The 19,112-nt window shown below is 52.5% G+C and overlaps 2 protein-coding genes across 4 annotated transcripts in view; both read right to left on the reverse strand.

Annotated features, from left to right (window-relative positions):
* The window catches only part of EIF2B3 (eukaryotic translation initiation factor 2B subunit gamma), a 96,634-nt gene extending 86,502 nt beyond the window's left edge, over positions 1–10,132 (reverse strand). Inside the window, exons 1-2 of the mRNA XM_027892989.1 lie at positions 9,954–10,132; positions 6,518–6,657 (exon numbers count right to left, since the gene is read on the reverse strand). Of these exons, the coding sequence (XP_027748790.1) occupies positions 6,518–6,657; positions 9,954–10,101 (288 nt within the window). The 5' untranslated portion in view covers positions 10,102–10,132. The remainder of the gene's footprint in view (positions 1–6,517; positions 6,658–9,953) is intronic.
* A 653-nt stretch (positions 10,133–10,785) lies between these two features.
* The window catches only part of LOC114061984 (E3 ubiquitin-protein ligase HECTD3-like), an 8,835-nt gene continuing 508 nt past the window's right edge, over positions 10,786–19,112 (reverse strand). Inside the window, exons 2-22 of one of the 3 annotated variants that reach the window (XM_027892960.1) lie at positions 18,771–18,941; positions 18,536–18,696; positions 17,884–17,976; positions 17,329–17,464; positions 16,839–16,954; positions 16,459–16,572; positions 15,314–15,396; positions 14,929–15,094; positions 14,513–14,594; positions 14,068–14,250; positions 13,923–13,972; positions 13,738–13,802; positions 13,396–13,499; positions 13,023–13,142; positions 12,812–12,901; positions 12,513–12,719; positions 12,129–12,258; positions 11,670–11,744; positions 11,312–11,393; positions 11,135–11,206; positions 10,786–10,975 (exon numbers count right to left, since the gene is read on the reverse strand). In XM_027892960.1, the coding sequence (XP_027748761.1) occupies positions 10,891–10,975; positions 11,135–11,206; positions 11,312–11,393; positions 11,670–11,744; positions 12,129–12,258; positions 12,513–12,719; positions 12,812–12,901; positions 13,023–13,142; positions 13,396–13,499; positions 13,738–13,802; positions 13,923–13,972; positions 14,068–14,250; positions 14,513–14,594; positions 14,929–15,094; positions 15,314–15,396; positions 16,459–16,572; positions 16,839–16,954; positions 17,329–17,464; positions 17,884–17,976; positions 18,536–18,696; positions 18,771–18,941 (2,385 nt within the window). In that variant the 3' untranslated portion in view covers positions 10,786–10,890. Of the gene's footprint in view, positions 10,976–11,134; positions 11,207–11,311; positions 11,394–11,669; positions 11,745–12,128; positions 12,259–12,512; positions 12,720–12,811; positions 12,902–13,022; positions 13,143–13,395; positions 13,500–13,737; positions 13,803–13,922; positions 13,973–14,067; positions 14,251–14,512; positions 14,595–14,928; positions 15,095–15,313; positions 15,397–16,458; positions 16,573–16,838; positions 16,955–17,328; positions 17,465–17,600; positions 17,798–17,883; positions 17,977–18,535; positions 18,697–18,770; positions 19,095–19,112 lie in introns of those variants that run through there. The other 2 variants (XM_027892970.1, XM_027892979.1) reach the window with 2 other exon arrangements.

Consider the following 19,112-nt stretch of genomic DNA (forward strand, 5'->3'; position numbering starts at 1 on the left):
CAGGGTCTAAATGAAAACACACACTGTAATACAGGAGAAATGCTGACCATTAACTTCTACATGGGAACAGGAGGTACTGGTTAACATAATGAGCACAGGCCTTGAGTTCCCAGGAGCATGAAAAGGATAAGGACATGCAGTGGGAGACACAACAATTAAAACTGACAGGCATCTCAGGTCTGTCAATGACTCTTCTTGCAAAACACTTCAGGTTTTTGCCTGCCTGTATGATGGAAGGCGTCCTCTTTAGCTGACAAGGTTCAGAATAGCAAATGCCCTAATAATCATTCTTGATCCAACCTCCAGAGCTAATTGCCTTATTCAAATTTCTGATGGGTTAGCCATTATCCACAGTAAAGCTGGGCAGCAAAATAATTAATTTAATTAGCTACGTTCATATAAAGCTGGGTAAGATAAAAAAAAAAAAAAACACAAACCCAACAAAACAAGCAAACAAACAAAACACCCCAACAACCGCTGGATTCTTTAACTCTTACCCTGCCAAGAAAAATAATGATCAGAGGAAAGTCCTCAAAGTCATCAAGCACAGAGTCAGGCAGTGCTGTATCATTCCCCACAGCACTACAAACAGCCTGAGCACCTGCCAGTAGAGCTGCTTTCTACTGAGACAATCAGCTGTGCTTTGGGAACAGGATTTGGGCATCCAAGATGTAGTAAATTTTGCCTGGTGCCTTCAGTGTGGCAGCTTCCAATAACAGGCAGAGAGGGAAACAAGATGGTACGTATCCTGCGAGTTGCCACCTGATACATCCCCCTTTCCCACTGCCAACGTTGTGAAAGGTAAAATTAGAAAAATCAGCAAGACAGCAACTTTTATTTGTACTTTAAACACTTAATTAAGCAATATTTGCTGTCAGGTGTGCCAGAAATGATTGAATTCTTTTTACTATTTCAAAATACATGAATATTTAGTTCAGCCTTGCTTATATACAGAGAGAGATCTTGCCTCTTAAAAATGAATTTAGTTTGTTTTTTATTTCCACTGACAGTACAAAAAAAAAAAAAACCCACATCACCCCATATTACGGGGACTGAAGTTTTTCTTTCCACGCTCACCAAACTCTGCTCAGTCCTACCAAAAGGACTCTGATTCCATCTCCCAGCCGTTACAGCAAAGCTTCCTTACATCATGTGTTTGGAAAGGAGATTTTTCAGCAGAGGAAGCGAAGCGCTTAGCCACGCCGGCCAAGACTCCACGGATCAGTGACCCTCAGCGGCACGCAGACCACCGCCGTGACATCACACTTTCCACAACACAGCTCCCAAAGATGCACATACCGAGAGAAATCTGGAGTTTCAACCTTTGTTTATTTGTTCAAAGGAAGTTGGTTTTTCTTCTTATTATTCTTCTTCTCTTTTTGGTAGCTTTTAAAGAGGTGTATTGCTTTCTAATCTCACTTTTTGAAAACTGGGGAAACCAGGTGGACCACCTGAGATGAAACGTTTCACACACAAGCACTCACCAGCGATAGCAGCAGAAGGCAAGCTGATTAATTCACACCATATTAGTCAGGGCTTCCATTAACACAACTCAGGGCTCATCAGGGAAGGAAAATATGAAATTGTTCCGCTGCTGTTACTCTGCTGGAATGCCACATTTTAATCACTGGCTGGAGTATACTGAGCTGAGTGACACAAGGGAGAGAAATGCTTAACAGAGGATGAAAATAATACAGACTCAGTACAAATGCTTGATCCAGGCACACCCAATCCACCTCCTGCTTCAGCCTGAAACAGGGCTTCATGATTTAAACAGGTTTCTCAACCTGCTGCCTGCAGAGGCCCCAGCTTGGGAGGTGGTGCCAGACAGCAGCCATGGGGTCTGGTAAAATTCGGCACAGGAAACAAAATGGTCAAATATTAGAGATGCTTAAATTTCAGAGGAACTCATTTGTAAACTACAGTGACACCCCTCGCCATTTATTTTTTTTCATCAACCATCCACAACCCACTAAAAGGGCTGTAACAGCCTGATGGTACAAGCAGAGGGTCACAGAAACACAGTTCCCAAAGGGGTTCACTAAGTCAGAGCTTTGCCTCCTGCATTCCAGGTATCAAATTCCCTAGTTCATTTAAAAACAAAAGTATAACAACAAAATAGATTCTCACTCTAGGATTTTTGTCTTGATTACTCCTGGAAGACCATTTCACAATCCCATTCTTCTCTGATTAAAACCTTTCTGTAGTTTTCAGCCTATGTTTTCTCACAGGGAATTCAAACCCAATTATATTTCACTCTGAATATCTTATCTCCTTTTCTAGTGTTTGTCCCACATCTGATACACTTGAGTTCCACACCTGTTCAGTATTCCTGGCAAAAAAAAAACCTTCTCAAGCTTTAAGAAATAATACGAATTTCTGATCTCTACCATAAAAAATACTTTACCTGATACATTCTAGTCTTGCACTTACCTTTCCTTCCTCCATCAGAGTGGATGCCCACCAGCCCTCTATTTCAATTAGTACATTCTGAGATATTGCAATTTACTCTTGGGCTCTTATTCTTGTTTCTAATCCCCAAAATCATAATTTCTTTGTTAGTAGCCAAAGTCTGTGTGCTATAACTGTCCTATAACATGTTGGTTCATGAGACATATATTTTGCATACTGGTCCTGTAAATCATTCAGAGGAGGTCTACTGAACTGCAAGAGAAGACCTTTAAAAATGGTAGTAGAAGTCGAATAAATGAGAACACATGTCTGGACTGAAGAAGTCACAGAGCAACAGACTGGGGGTAATAATCCCACTGAAAAGGTCCAATGGATGTACCAGAAGACTTCAAAACAGGACTTGAAAAAAGTGTGTCCACCAACACCTGTTACAGAGGAAAAGCCTCCCTGAGCGAGCCAGGAGATTTCATTACATAAATTTCAAGAAACATCACAATAAATTCACTTTTAAAAAGGCTACTCCCCACAATGATGAAGAAAAATCAGCACTGAAAGGCAAGCTGCCCAAAAAACAAAACCACATCATCTCCTACCACAGTCTGCAGCACACAGCACTCACAACTCTTCTCTTGCTAGGAAGTGTATCGGGTATCACCACAAACTGTCAAGGCTTTTACCCATTTCCCTATTACTCAGATTCAACTCACCTGAAGGCTCCAGCCAGTGCTGCTTACCAATGAAAACCAGAAACAAGGACTAATGATAGCTGCTGAGGAGAAAGCAATTATACGTGATTTTAAAGAAGAGCCACAGCTCTTACACTGACCCCCTTCCACACTGCTCTGGGCAATTAACAATCTTAGGATGCTAAATAAATAAGAAAGATAAGAATTGCATGATAAGAATCATGGAAGTTATAAATCACACCTTAGCACCTGTTGTGTCCACCTACAACACCATCCTTAAGTTTACAGTGGCTTGATGAACATACTCTTTTACTAAAAATGCCAAACTGATTAAATGATTATGATGATTTAAATGATCACATTTAAAACCCCCTTAATCTTGAAGCAGTATGTGTGAGGAAATTTGAAGACAAATACAGAGCAAGATTATTGTTTTCTCATCATCTGTGGAAGAGGTATAGAGTTAATTGTTCATGCTCAGGGCTAGATTAAGCCATCCTTACATTCAAATGGTTTGCTTTTTTGTTCCTAATGAAAGTTTACTCTTTAGAGAACCTGACCCTTAAGGAAGCAAATTATTTCTTCCCCCTACAGATTCTCCAGGCTGCTTAGCAAAGCATGCAAAGGCAACATTCCTCCCATGCCTGTAATGGATGAAACAGTGACCAGTAACAGCCTAAGTGAGTGATGAAGTAGGAAAGATATTTAAAGGGAGCAGAACCAGAAAGTGATAGGAAAAAAATCTGGATGTGGAAAATAAGATTTCATGAAGGATGTTAAATTTGCAGGACCAAGTATTCTGTTGTTCAATTACTTCTCAAGCAGGTGCCTTTAGGAATCAAGTTTAGCAAAATATTTTTATTGTATGCAGGATCCAAGAAAAGGATACATTCAGACTTGTAATGAACATAAAAACCCTAATGAAGCTGCTACCTTGTCAATCAGGTGTAGGCTGAGACAGCCAAAAATAACAGGAAGAGTTCCAATAGAGCAAAGAACATGCATCTACTACATCAACTCTTGATGCAAAGATGTCAAAAACATTCCTGTGTGTGCAGAGCGGGCGAACAGCAAACAGAAACTTGAACAGGCTTCCTTTGCTCTCGTGAACTTCTGAACAACCAGGAAAAAGTAAGGCTGGCAGAGTCAGCTGCTTGCTACTGGGAATGAAGACAGTCAGTCTTACCTGCCCCAAAAAACACCAGCACCCAAAAGGGATAAAACAACAGTGCAAACTACATTCCTTTAGTCCTTACAGGCTTTGCACGTACGTGCTCTCATGCTACTACTGAATGCAGTTCTGCAAGTCTAATCTATTGACATCCAACCTTTACATTATCAAGCTTCATTAAACAAGGTGCAACACAACAAAAAGAGGCCCAAAACTGCAGGCACAGCGAGCAGCAGTGCTGTGCCAGCGGGACTCCCTCAGTCAAACGCTAGACAAAGGCAGCCAGTCATGAGATGTTATGCTTTAGAGCGCTTTAATGCACACCTCAGAATTTGTCATCAGCAGTTCAGCTACCCTTTGACACATTTCTTACTGTGCATTTATAATCCTGGCTTTACTCCCTGTCACTTGCACTGCTCACAAGCAAGCTGTCTATGCTGTGCCATGTTACCTCACTTTCACTGAGCATACTTGCTCTTCTGTCTGTGGGCAATTAACTCAACTTTGCGACAACTAAGTTTCAGCAACCAGTTTGAACTTCTCATCAGACTTCTGGCATGGGTTGCAAAAAGCCTGCCAGCAAACTATGGCCACAAGCAGCGGTTGTTTTCACCAGGGAAACTCATTCTTCAGCAAGATTCGTCTGCTGCTACAGTGCAAGCACAGCCAACACACAGCAGCTACCTCTGCTGTGGAGTTCTCTCACCCCTGTCACACAGGAGAGGGTACACCCTGTGAGAGGTGTACCAGTGGTATGCATTTACTAGAGGAATGACTCCAAAATACACACTGCAGCAATCTGCTCAAGAACCTAGTATAGACTTCTTTTAAATGAGAGACCAGTTTGTCCTCTGTGCCCAGACAAGCAAGACATGGAATAAAAAGGGCAGAAGCAGCTGCTGCTGTTCATACACAGCATCTGACAAGAAAACTTGTGTGGTTTTCAGTGCTACCTCACATCTTTTTTTCTGAAAAAGAACCAGAAGATCAACACTGCCGCCTGTGAAGACACGGTCTGTTTTCTGACTCGCACACAATCTACTTGTTGTCTCTCAGGCCCCCTAAGCAAACTGGCCTGGATTGCCAAAAAGAGGGACACCCAGACAGGCAATAGAACTGTAAGGTCAGGGTGCCACTTTGCAGTGCAGGGGGATTTCCCTACTGCTTGCACATGTTCAAAAAATAGTGCCAAACTGTGTTGTGACAGAAACATTCGGTTCAGTTGAACTGATTTCCTTGATTGTGACTTTCGTTTCATGTATTCTCTTTGCCCTTGAAATTATTCCAGTCTGTGCATTAATCCCTTGCAGGGCCTCTCTCGTTGTGCCACCTACACACCCATATTTTCCAGGAAATTTTCACCTTGTCTCAACTGGAGTCTTTCTCTTGGGAGTACACAGCCTGTTACACTGCAGTCGATTACCTTCAAAAAGAGCCTGAAGACAAAAAGACACCTCACGACTTAAGCAGCTCATTGATGTTCTGTTGCAACGTTTATATAAAGAGTCATTTTGGCTAAGATGGCCTAAACAGACAGGGAACAAATCGGAGAGATTAAGTGTATGACAACAACAAAAACAAAATTCCATCCAGGATCACAGTAAGAGCTCGGAGCAGCATTTCTGCCTTACATGGGAGTGTTTTAATTGTGCAGCTGGAAATTAGAATTCTATAAACTGGTGGTTTTATTCGAACAGCAGCCCTTTATCACATTTGGGCACTGTTTATCAAAGAGCTTACCATATGACCAGGCCAGCAAGCGCATAGGAAAAGCAGAAAAGTGAAGCACAGCATGAGTCACTGACCTGACAACACAGGCGAGCCTGTGGCAGGGCCAAGAACTGAATTTCCCTGGGCATCCTCACGTTGCCCAAGCTGAGACAGCAATGGATGTCTGTGCAGAACTACTTCCCCCAGCACTACGTGGACAACAGCTCTCACTTATGGTATCAAAAAATTGTGTAAACAAATACAACCTTTTAATTACCCTGCCAGAAAGCTAACACCGACTAAGAAGCAGCCAGTGCCCAGGCTGGATCTGCTCCAGCCTTCCTAGGTGTCAAGTCTGGCCATTCAGAGTCTTTGTTTGAGTTCCCCCATGAGGTGACCTTTACAAAATTCAGCTCCTCTGAAGATCAGGAAATTTGGTTACATACAGTATCATTACCTGGGATGCTCTTAAAACACAACAAAAAACATGATTATAAACCAGTAACTCTCAGTCAAGTTCAATAACAGACAGTAATACCTTAATTTTCTGGTGAATATGCCTCAGGGAATCTGCTGTACCCATGTCCATGTTGTCACTGATGCACACAAAATCGAGCTTCATTTTTGTGTCCAAGTTTAACATCTTTTGGATTTCCTTCCTTGTGATCACAATGACCTCTAGGACAGAGGAAAGTGACATGAGACCAAGCAGAAAAAAACCTAAATAACAGGATCACAAACAGGACAGACTATTTTATTTAGAAAGGCTGATGGAACTGTCAAAACACTTGAGTAACACGACTGGGTTGTACAACGAACCGAGCTCTTTTGACCTCAGCAACTTTTGAAGAAGAAAATTAAAAGCCCTAATGAATGTGGAAACAATCCCTCCTGCTTTGTGTGGGTGGAGGTGGTTACTGAAAGTGACACGCGCATGTGTGGCATGAATTGTTAGCAAGACAGAACAGAATTTTCTTCTATCATTAACGAGCAACCTCAAACCATCTGTCCTCAAACAGACCAAGGAGACTCTGTGTTAATGTCACCAACACTTCGGGGCTTTGTCTTTTGCCGCCCTGATCCTGTGTAATCCTCTGTGGACAACCCCACCAACCACAGCATTACAATACAATGGTTAAGCTATTTCGCAGCACCAGCTTGGCAAGGGAGGGGAGTAATATGTGAGCAACAAGCTCACTCTATCTACAAAAGAAAAAGGATAAATGCATATTTGAAGGGAATCAGCAGTGGCATGAAAGCATATTTTCCAAAATGAAAAATGTGAGAGCAGAAGCTCTGCAAAGAAAGGACTGAGAAAACAAAACGACACGAAACCTTTTCCACCAGCCTCAAGAACGGGAAGGAAAAGCAAAAGTCACACCCCTCCAATTAAAATATCCCACCTCCCAAAAAACTCCAACACCATAACATTGTATTCCATATGGAATTTAAAAGAGCAGTACAGGAAATAATACAGCCCTCAGCCTAGGAAGTTCCTGTGGTAAGATGAAAACGCATAAAAAATGAATCTTAATTAATCAATGTATCAATCAAAACAGAACTCATCCTGAATCTATTAACAGAAAAGAGAAAGGAACTGTAACTATGAAAACTGTGTGGCAATTTGGTGCCAGAGATGTGGGAGGGCTGCTCTCCCACTCCCATACTGGATGCCAACTTGGATTCAAAACAGGCTGAAGTACCTAGAGAAAGGGATTGGAAGCACACCTTGAATTAGGTGAAGAATTAATTGATGAAGAGGGAACTGGTGTCAGGTGGAAATTTTAAGCTCCCACTGTTCAGCATTAATCTGGTGAGGTGGGCAATGGTCTCCTCAGCATTAGAAGAGATGAAGCACTTCCAATTAGGGCAAAAGGGATGCAGTGAATCAGCCCATGGAACATCTACTTATTAATATAATATGAGAAACTAAAGCCTTGTGTAATACTTAATAAACATTATGATCCAGGGAGAGAATTCACGCCACTGGATTATTGATGCCGAAATGTACAGCTTGGTTGGGGGCAGGAGCAAGGGAGGAGCAGGAAGGTGGCAGCTGGCTTACTGAAGCTGAACACATTTACTGAATACACATCCACACGTTCACAGGGGAGGGATAAGCTGAAGAGCTGCCTGGGAGAAAGGAAGAAGGTCTGACTGCAGCACAGAATCACAGAGTCACAGAATGGGTCAGGTTGGAAGGTCCCACCTCCCTGCTCCAGCAGGGTCATCCCAGAGCACATGGCACGGGATTGTGTCCAGACAGTTCTTGAATATCTCCAGTGAGGGAGACTCCGCAGCCTCTCTAGGCAACCTGTTCCAGTGCACGGTCACTGCACAGTAAGGAAGTTCTTCCTCATGTTCAGGTGGAACTCCCTGGGCTTCAGTTTCTACCTGGTGCCTCCTGTCCCACTGCTTGGCACCACTGAGCAAAGCCTGGTCCATCCTCTTGTCCCTTCAGACATTGATGATGTCCCCCCTCAAGGCTGAACAGGCCCAGCTCTCTCAGCCTTTCCTCATAAGAGAGATGCTCCAGTCCCTAAATCATCTTTGTTGCTCTCTGCTGGACCCCCTCCAGGAGCTCCACGTCTCTCTTATCCTGAGGAGCCCAGAACTGGACACAGCACTCCAGGTGGAGCCTCACTAGGGCTGAGTAGAACAGAGGGGCAGCTTCCAGGGGTCAAGAGCTTCAAGTGGAAATGGTTATTTGTGAGCAAAGAGCCACACAAAGCACAGTGCTGATTACACAGAAGCTTTTAGCTCCCTAAATCCCCAGAGCGCAGGGCAAAAGTATGATCCTATCAAAAAGATGGAGACAGGAGGACAGGCAAGGAAAGCTGATGTTCAGTGTGCAGATTTCAACACTCAACGAGCAAAAAGCAAACGCCAAGGACAAAAGTTCTTAAGGAAACAAAATAAAAGCAGAGTCTTAAGTTTGCTCTTCGTTTTGTTCCCTCGCACTGAAACAGTAAGAGGCCAACATGGACAATCATGAGCTGATATTTTCATCTCCACAGAAAACAGAAACAATCAGGACAAAAGCCTGGGATGAAGTAGAGAATGATCACAGTCAAAACAGAGGAGCAGAAATGCACAAGACAAACACAAACGTGGAAACACAGAAGCATGAAAAGGTGTCAGGAAGAAGCTTTATAAGAAGCTGTGGGGGGGCACCACAGAAAGATTTGGTCCACCACTGAAAAGGTAAACAAACACATAAACCCACAAAATACCACAGGGCCTCACCAGGTACTAAACATCCCCTTAGTGCCCCTGTGGGACGAGGCCCCAGGGTGAGCAACACAAGTGTGCCCCTTCCCCCTGCCCTGCCCTGGCCAAACTCTCTGTGCTGCCACACGGGCTGCACGCCTCACACACAGCAAGTAACCCTGAACTTCAGGCCAGGCTGAAACAACAAACCGGGAGCCATCCCCGGAGGGCTGACACGCTGCTCACACCGCTGGCAGTAAAGACTGAGAGGGAAACGTGAGAGACTCGCGGTCGGCAAGAGACACTGGAGTTGGGGCTCAGAGACCCATTACGGCCAGAAAACACCTCCAAGATCATCAACCCAGCACCACCACCGTGTTCACCGGGAAACCACGTGCCGTATCCACATGGTGAGCCCTGGGCAGCCCGTTCAGATGCTTCACAACCTTTCCCCTGAAAAAAAGAATTCCATAATATCCAATCTAAACGTCCCCCGGTGCAACTTGAGGCCGCTTCCTCTCATCCTGTCACATTACCCGGAGAAGAGAGCGACGCCCACCTCACCTTCGGGTGGTGCCCGGCCCTTGGTGGGGGAGACGAGGGGGAAAGGGGCGCTGGCACAGAGGGCAGGAAGGGACGTGACAAGGGCCAGCAGCTCCAGCGCAGAGGAGGGATCTGCTACAGACCGGCAGGGCACCTGCCACACGGCACCGCCACAGTGGGGAGCAGCCGGCAGCGCCGGCGGGGCCCCTGCCGTGCCTCACCTTCGAAGCCGGCGCGCTCCAGGAGGTTCAGCGGGTACCAGAGCAGGGGCCGGTTCCCCACCGGGAGCAGTGGCTTCGGGATGCTGGAGGTGAGGTCCGTCATGCGGGAGCCGCCTCCCGCCGCCATCACCACAGCCTGGAACTCCATGGTGCGGTGCACAGAGGCAGGGCAGGGTAGGGTAGGGTAGAGCAGAGCAGAGCAGAGTAGAGCAGGAACGAGACGGGTCCGGCCGGTGCCGCCGGTGCCGCCGCCTCCCCCGGCACTGACAGCGCAGCAATGGCGGCCGCGCCGCGCTGCGCCTGCGCAAGGACGGCCGAGGGCGTCGATCAGGGGCGAGCGCCGAGAGCATCGATCCGCCTCCACCCTCGACGTTCGGGCAAGGGGGGATGCCCCCGGCCAGGGCAGCGAGACGAGCGCCGAGGGAAAGATCCCGCGCTTGCGGAGCGCCGAGTCATGGATGGCCGCGCTGGCGCAGGAGGGCGCTCGGCGGAACGGCGCCCCCTGGCGGCCGCAGCGGGGCGTGCGGGGGGGTGTTGGTGTTGGGGGGCACTGGGGGACATTTGGGGTCTATATGGGGGCACTGGGAGTACTGGGGTCTGTGTGGTGCACTCGGGGCTGTCTAGGGGTGCACTGGGCGGTCGGTTCGCTGCTGTGCTCCCCATGCACACCGTGTGCAGGGCGGGGACAGGACCCACAGACCCCCCCAAACACGCCACTCTCTCCACCCCGCTGGACCCTCTGCTCACCCAGCACCCAGCAGGGCAGTGCCATGCTGGCCCCTCCGGCTGCTACAAGCCACAAGCTCCAGGCCCAGCCCTGGAGGAGCACAGACACGAACAGGACCCACGCCAGGACAGCAGGAGCTGGCCCTGCAGTTTTATTGAATCCCGTGTCCCCGAGGAGTGTGGCTCCCGAGGCCTGGGCTGCGTGGGGGTCTCATTCATCCCAGGGGTTCTTGTCGGTGTCGATGGACATGCAGTTGTACACGGCGTAGCGCAGCAGCTCCTCACACACCTTGGCCCTGGCAGGGCAGAGCGCTGGGTCACAGCATGGAAAACCTCAGGCTTCCCTCCCCACACCTGCCCAGACATCCCCCAGGGCAGGGTCTGAGAAGTCTGGAAGGAAACCCCAATGCCAGCCTCAGGGAGAGGGGAGAGTGCCTATCCCCAGCTCGACTCACGAGGAATAGTTGGGCAAGTAGAAGGTGCAGGAGCATGTGGAGGCCTGGGGCATCAGGTCCAACGCATCCAAGCTTGGAAATAAAAAGAGAGTCAGACTCGGGCACGGCGCAGGGCCCTCACACTGTGTGGGGACCCCAGCGGGGCACAGGGACCCCAGCAGGGCAGGACAGACTCACTTCGACCTTTCTGGGTAGACAGTGATCTGAACTGGGAGGCGGCTCCGGCCAGTGACGAACTTGAGGAAGCGGCTGAGATCCTCTGAGGGGAAGGACAGGGATCAGGCTCAGGGACAGGAAAAGGACTGTTCCAGTCACTGCTGTCGCAGCAGGTCCTGCCCTTATAGAATCACTCCAGGAACAAGGAGCAAAGCTAAGGGATGCTCTCAGCATCCCAGGAAGGGCCAGCTGGGACAACCTCAGCCAGCTCCCAGGGAAGCAGCTGGTGAGCATCCCTGGTGCACAAGGCAGTGGGTACCCTAAACCCTCACCCATCCCACAGCACATGAAGAGCAGGGAAAGGCTTGGGGCCACTCACCACTGGTGAAATTGTTGAGCGCTTCCAGGAAGTACTGGACACGGGTGTCATCAGAGGAAAAGTCATCAAACTTGACTGTGACAAAGAATGTGCAATGACTTCATTAGAAACTACCAGCAAAGCAAAGGAGAGGAGGAGACTCTCTGCTCCCCAGTGAGCCCCTGAGAGCCCCTGGCACCCCTGAGTGGGGCCAGCACCCAGTGCAGTGGTGGGTGGAGAAACAGGGGTTCCAGTTTGCAGGGTGGCCATTCGCCTCTGCCCATAGCAGCTGAGGACCAGACGGACCAGAGCAGAGATCAGTGGGGTTTGCAGCTAAACCCGAAGCATCCTTATCCAGGGTTCCTCCAGCTTATCCTGCCCCAGGCCCCTCAGCACCCCATGACCAGGACAAGCAGCATCAAGGGGAGTCCATGCCCTCCTGGGGGCTAGGAGCAGCTTTGGGCTGGCGCTGTGACTTACTGAACTTCCGCAGTTCGGCCACCGTGATCTCAGGGTCCCCACAGATCCTCTTTTCTATCTGCTGCCAGGTGAGCAGGTCCAGCACAGGCTGGGGCACCACGCGGAGCAGCCCAGCGCGCATGGCTGCGATCTGGGGGGCACAGGAGGGGCTCTGTGTCACCAGGGCAGGTCTGAGCCCAGGGAAGCCACCCAGGGCACTGGGGGCAGGGACCACTGGACCCCAGAGGGGGTGCAGGGCTCACAGACATCCTGGGCATGGAACTGCCCAACTGGAGCTAGTTTTGGGGACACATTTTCATGACGTGAACCCCACAAGTACTAGGATGGCTTGCCACGGGAGCAGGGTCCCCTGGGAGCCATGCCAGCCCTTGGGGACGGTGTCACCTGCTCCTTGCTCTCCTCCAGCCGAGCCTTCTGCACCAGGCGGATGAACTCCCTGCGGTCCTCGTAGCGCACCACGGTGTTGCTGCCGTTGGGGATCAGCTCCACCGCGCGCTGGTCGCTCAGCACTGTCGTGTAGGTCAGCTCCCTGCCAAACATAAACTCGAAGGCTTCCCTGTCCACCTGCTCCAGCACCTCCAGCAGCTTCACCTGCAAGCCAAATGGGCAGCAGCCACCATAGTGGAGCCAGAGCAGCCTCAGGAGCGTCAGGCACTGCCCTGCCAGCCCCCAGCCCTGCTCACCAGCTCTGAGTCCACGGTGGCAAAGTCCTTGCTCCAGCTGACCTCCTCTGCTGCCAGCTGCTTCCACACCAGCGCAGGCAAAGACAGGATCTGCCAAAGGGAGCAGACACGTGCGTCCTCCCCTGCCCCTCCTTCACCCACAGCTAGTGGGTGAGACACAGCGGCCCCTACCAAGCCCCGTCAGTAGCCAGGAAGGCTCTGCTGTGCTCACCAGAAACTCCTTGCTCCTCAGGGCTGCTCCCATCAGCTGCCCGATCCACTCATACTTGGGGAAGTCCTTGCAGGAGGGGTTGGGGACATACATGTCCCTGGTGTCACTGCTGCTGTTACCCTGTGGGAGAGAGGCTCAGGACCCACAGACAGAGATTTCACCAGCCCAGCAGGGATTCTCTTGCAGCCTTCCCCTCCATCACTGCTCTGCTTGCCTCTCCTGCCCTTTACACCCCTCCAGATCTCCACCACCCAGGCACAAGCACAGCTCCCCCAGCCTTGAAAGCATTAAGGTAAGATTAACCGCCCAAAAATCCCCAGGCTCTGCTGGCTGGCCCCACCGGCCTGGACAGGCAAACAGTGGGATGTCAAACCTGGTTCGAGGTGCGCACGAAGAAGGGCAGGGGCACGGGGACATCTCCTGAGCTGGGACACAGCTCCTCTGACACGTCTGACAGGCTGTCCCGAAAGCCACCACCTGCGGTGGGGGCAAAGGCTGGTTAGTGCCTGACACACCAAGGGCAGACACTGAGCCACAGCATCTGCCCAGCTACTCCCCTGCCCGGGGAAGGGGAAGCATTGGTAGGGTAGGGGAGATGCTGGGACCACCCCAAGTGTGCAGAGCAGGGCTGCCTCTCACAGAGCAGCTGGGGCAGTGTGGGCACCCACTGATCTGCCCAGGGGAGAGCCCTGAGGCAGGCGGGAAGAGCTCTCACCATTGTCAATGATGCCCTCACTGATGAAATCGCACTCCCACCACTGGGTGTAGGTCAGGGGCCACCTGTGGGGAAGCAACAGCCCCATGCACATCCCTCCTCCAAGGGCACCAGCAGCACTTGGCATCCCCTCGCACCCGGCTCTGGGGAGGTGACACTCCACAAATATGATGCTGAAGACCTACCTGTAGTCCAGGGGCTGATTGTTCTTGGAAGATCTGAGGCCTTCGTACAGCTGGAAAGTAGCAGAGCAAAAAAAGGATGAGACACAGCGGGGGCAAGTGATGCTGAACTGGCAGGCGCCTGGCACTGGGCTTGGCATTGCCATACCTGGGTGAAAACGGTGTTCCTGCAGCTGGGGTCCAATGCAGGGTTGGCACGGTGCTCCCGGGCCAGGAGCCGGTTGATGTAGAGCTTTGGCGTGCTGTGGGGAGCAGTGCTCTCCGAGGACTGGAGACAGTGGGCAATGAGGGCTGAGCTCTGCTTGGACAGCAGCAGGAATGGCTTCATGCTCTAACAAGGCACAGGCAGGGATGGTTAGAGAGCTGATCCTGCCACCAAGTGCCCTCTTTTCCTCTCCACAAGCACAGCCCTTGGTGTCTCAGGGGATTCTCCTCCACTTCTCTGGCAATGCCCAGCATGGCAGCTCTCAGCCCTGGGCTGGTCTGTCCCCATTGGATCAAGGAGGACACAGCACAGCCCCCAGAAAACCACCTGAGCTCATGAGGAGACACCAATACTGGCAACACCTCAGAGGAGCCCAGCAAATGCTCACCCTGAGTGCATTAAAGGTGCCAATGCTGTCCTCGGAGAGGGGGATCAGGTAACACAGGACACTTTCCAGGAGCTGGACAAACCTGGAGACAGGAGAGAGGCTGTAGGAGGGTGGCATTTCACCACAGACAGCCCCAGCCCCTGGGCGCTGTGCTCTCTGCACAGGGGTCTCCTCCGGCCCATGGAGGGACACCAGACACCAAGGGGAGCGCCCAACCAGCACTCTCTGGCCAAGCACTTTTTTTCATACCCCCCAAGAAAACACTGTAAACAAGGACAGCCCAGCACACACCGCAGCACTGCAGACGAATTGCTGCAGAGGGTCTCTCTGTGGGGACAGTGCTGACCCCCAGCCCGGGGCTGCCCTGAAGGCCAGGGCATGGCTCTTCTTGGGATGGTGACGCCCCCATGCCATACCTCTGAATGAGCACAGCCCGCCGGTACAGCATGTCGGCGTCCACCCCTTCCAGGAGAGGGTAGCGAACCAGCCGGGCTGGCTGGAACATGTCAGCGTTGAGGATCAAGTCCCACTCCCAGAAGGACGTGATCTTAATCCCTTGCAGACGGACATTGTACCCTTGGTCTGCCGAGATGGAACAGCGATGCTGAGTGCGCTGCTGCAGCCCGGGGCAAGGCGCCCCCAGCACCTGCGGCATCCCATATGAAGCTCATTCCCCATATCTCTCTCCAGTGGATCCCAAAAGAGCAGCAGGTGCCGCAGGAAGAGCCGCAGGTGCTGGGACCAGCTGCATGTTTAGGGCCAGGCTGGGCTAGCAGCCCCGCTCTGGCAGCGCAGGCTCACCCCGGCACTCCAGGAAGCGGATCTCCAGCACTGGCATGTGGGCTTTCATGTCCCGGAGGATGCAGACATTCTGGTAGCTGTTCCTGCACACAGCACAGAGAGGGATGGTGGAGCCATAAGGCACAGACACCAGCAAGGTGGCCAGCGAGGCACAGGCCACTCTGGCTCCCCAGCCGAGGATACGCTGCTACCCATGGTGAAAGCCCCCAAAGCCTCACCAGGGCTGAGGCAGAAGGGGCCCAAGCAGAGAGAAGAGGCTGTCAGAGGCACAGAGACATTCTGGAGAAGGTGGAAGCCACATCCAAAGAGCCAGAAAAGAGAAAAATTCCAAGCAGCACAGAAAGACAAGATGGCCAAGAGCATGTCACTGTTCTTGGGGGGTCCCAGCACATCTCACAAGGGCAGACCCATCCTTCAAGCAGAGCTGATTGTCCAAGGGTTTTTGAAGGAAACAGGGATTTGTGGAGATGAGCAATTTGCTGAGTATTTTTTAAAAGCCTTTCTCAAGGTCCCATCAAAGTCCTATGGGCCCACGGGGAAAAACCACTGCAAATAAGCAGACAGAGGGAGGAGTTGGCTCCTGCAGCTGCAAAGGACACTTCACGGTTTCATGGGTGCTTCTTCAAAGACAGATCTCAATGCTCAGCCAAAAAAGGCAAGTTTTGGGGAAGGTGAAGGAGATCTTTGCTCTCCTGAGTAAACTCCTGCCTGCCTTGAGAAGGGTGCTCAGAGCCAGAGTGAGGACAGGGACAGGGACAGGAAGCTCCCCAGGACCTCTTGGCTACATCATGGCAGAGAGGCTCAGAGGGGTGACAGCAGTGGCATGTGTCCCCAGAGGTGAGGAGAAGGAGGCAGAAAGTCACCAGGCAGAAGGAAGCACAATGCAGACCAGCTGCCACAGCATAGGTGAGGAGCAGGAGAGGGGATGAAGGTGCTCAGCTGGCACATGGAGGTGAGGGACCACCACACTTGTGGGGACAGATGTAGCCTGCACCCAGGGAGTCCCCAACCCTTGGAGAGCAACTGTCACTGGCAAGTAACTCAGGACCAACCCCAGCCCTTTCCTTAGCACCTGCTCAGGATGCAGAGACAGCTCGGGAGTTCAGCGCAAGCTGGACCCAGACTGCTCCTCGCTCATTACTCACTCGTTAATTAGGACTGTTCGCAGGTGCTGCAGCCTGTTCGGTGTCCCCCCATACACAGCCACCCGCCTGGGTACATAGGAGCTGGACTGCCCATCCAGCATCAGCCACAGCCTCCTAGGGATGAGAAGAGCAAGGTGCAGTGTTGTCCTCCCCTCCTGAGCTGCCTGGGCACAGAGATGCCCCCAGAATTCTCCCAGGCCTGGGGGCAAGGCTGTGTCTTCCTGGGGTGCCTCTGGCAGCAGCTGTCCCTCACTTCACCCCCCAGTCCCCAGATGCAGCTGGGGGAAAGCTGGGTTGAGGAGGAAGCGGGTGCTTTGTCCCGAACCCTGCCCATCCCTGGCACAGCTGCTGGCACGGAGGGGAACACCCCCAGGTCTCACTTGACAATGGCTCCTTTCTTCATTTTGAGCCGCACCCAGTGCTGCCCTGGGGGCCCATTGCTCTCCCAGAAGGTGTATGTCAGGTTGTCTGTCAGATGGGCTGCAACACAGTCCTCCTGCAAGAGTGCAGCAGAGGGAGGGAGATGAGCATCCTTGGGCACACCAAGATCACCCCTGAGATGGGTTCTGTGCGTCCAGAAGAGGTCAGGACCAGGCCAGCCCCTTCGTTTCTTAGGCTGCAGGTGGATGGTGGCTCCTGCACAGAGCGAACTGGGCACGGCTACAGACCCCTTGCAGTGCCCCAGAGACACAGGGGGGTTTTGCCCCAGCTGCCCAACTCCTGGCAGCTTTCCTAGGGCAGTAAAACCCCACCACCATCCCCTGCCCCCCACAGCGGGGATTGCCACCGCTGGCCGCTCCTTCCCGCAGCTGCAGGGATGCTCATGTGCCTCGTGCCGATTTTAGGCTGCAGAGGAGCCCCACTACGCACCGTCTGTGAGGAGACCTCAATGCTGCTGATGTGCTCCTTGGTGCAGTCCGCGTACTTCAGCTGCTTCTCGCTGTGATCGTACAGGAAGCGCCCCAGCTCCATGTCATGCTCGTAGCTCCAGTCTGGGGGCACAGACCTGCAGGGAGTCTCTGTGTTAATGGGATCAGGAGACCAGGCTGCACCCCAGAGCTGCCCACCAGCAGTGTGCAGGTGCCCCAGTTCAGGTTGGCCACAGTGTCTGGAGGTCAGCAACTCGGGATGGTGACAGGCACCTGTCCCTGCAGCAGGCAGATGGCACAGCTGTATCTCATCACCAGCATGCCAGGGGTTTATGGCCACTCCAGCCCAGTGGGAGTAGCAGCATGCAGTCACTCCAGTGCTCCACAGAGCAAAGGCCATCTTTACTCAAGCAGTGTTGAGAGGTACCAATGCAAAAAGCTTCTCATGGCACCCATCCTCCTCACTCCCAAGCCTGAAACCAGTCCTGGCCCTGCAGGCATGTCCAGGCCCCAGCCGGCTGGAGCTGCAGTCCCGCTCTAGGAGATGCACTCATACCGAAACTTCTGCACAGCGGCCTCATCCTGCTCTATGAGTCTGGACATCTCTCCGAGGTGCATGGAGTAGGTCAGGTCCACCACTTGTTCCCAGCTGGAGCAGCATCGGCAGAGGAGTCATACAAGGGAAAAGATGGGTCAGTGCTCAGTGTGCCCAAGCATTACTGCCTTAGCCCGCAGTGAAGGCAGCAGTGGTGAAGGACTGGGGGTGACACGCAAGGGCTGCAGGAACAGCTGTGGAAGGGATGAGAGTGCCCCTGCACCCAGGTACAGGCTGGGACAGAGCAGGGGAATCCAGCCCTGCACATGGCCTTCCATCACAAAAATCAAACTTGAGCTCCCTCATCACTGCATTACCTCCATGACATCACTCAGCCCAAATCCGAGTGCCCTAGAACCCCCGGCATCTTTATCCTGTGCAGGTGCTACCACAAGCAAACAGGATTAGCCTGGGAGAGGGCACCCACCTGCCCACCGGTGGCTCGGCGGGCATGTGTCCCACCAGCGCTAGAGGGAGCGAGAGCGCTGTGCTGGACGTGCCCAAGGGATTTGGGATGGTAGGGTCGCATGTCTGTAGGTACCAGCCACACGCGTCTCCAGCTCCCACAGCCCAGCCCAGCCCCTGCCCGGGGCGCAGCGGGCTGAGGCCATACCTGACAGCAGGTCTGTAATCAACCCCCAGCGTCTGGTGCTGCCACTGCATCCTCTGCACGGAGTCAACCGGGACCAACTTATCTCCTCCCTCTCCGAACCTCTGCGCCAGCACCCAGCCCTCTGCCAGGCCATGGCCGCCCGTGTACTCCTCCAGCTGCTCCTGAAGGTACATCCCGGTCTGTCAGCGCCGTGGGGACCCGGCATCCCGCGGGTGGTTCCCGGTGCCGCCGTTACCTTGCTGAGCTTGACCCAGAGCCCGGCGCCGTTGCAGTACTCCTCGCCGGTGGCGCGGAGGCAGCCGCCCTTCCGCACCTCGATGGTGGCCCGCGCCGCCCGCTTCCCGCCCCGCGCCGGCCCCGGGCTGTCCCACACGCTCAGGAGGCTGCGGGCGGCGGCGGCGGCGGCCGCGGGGTCCTTGCAGATCTTGTACTGCACCTCCTTGGGCACGTAGCAGAGCGCGGCGGGCAGCGCCCGGGCGCGGCGGAAGCACTCGCTGCACTGCAGCAGGAACCGCAGCCGGCCCAGCACCTGGTGCGGCGCCTCCCCGCCCGCCCGCATCGCGCACCGGGCACCGGC

The sequence above is a fragment of the Empidonax traillii genome, unplaced genomic scaffold (genome assembly GCF_003031625.1).
Source record: "Empidonax traillii isolate 1590-97213 ecotype Southwest subspecies unplaced genomic scaffold, ASM303162v1 scaffold15:size5535645, whole genome shotgun sequence".
NCBI lineage: Eukaryota > Metazoa > Chordata > Aves > Passeriformes > Tyrannidae > Empidonax > Empidonax traillii.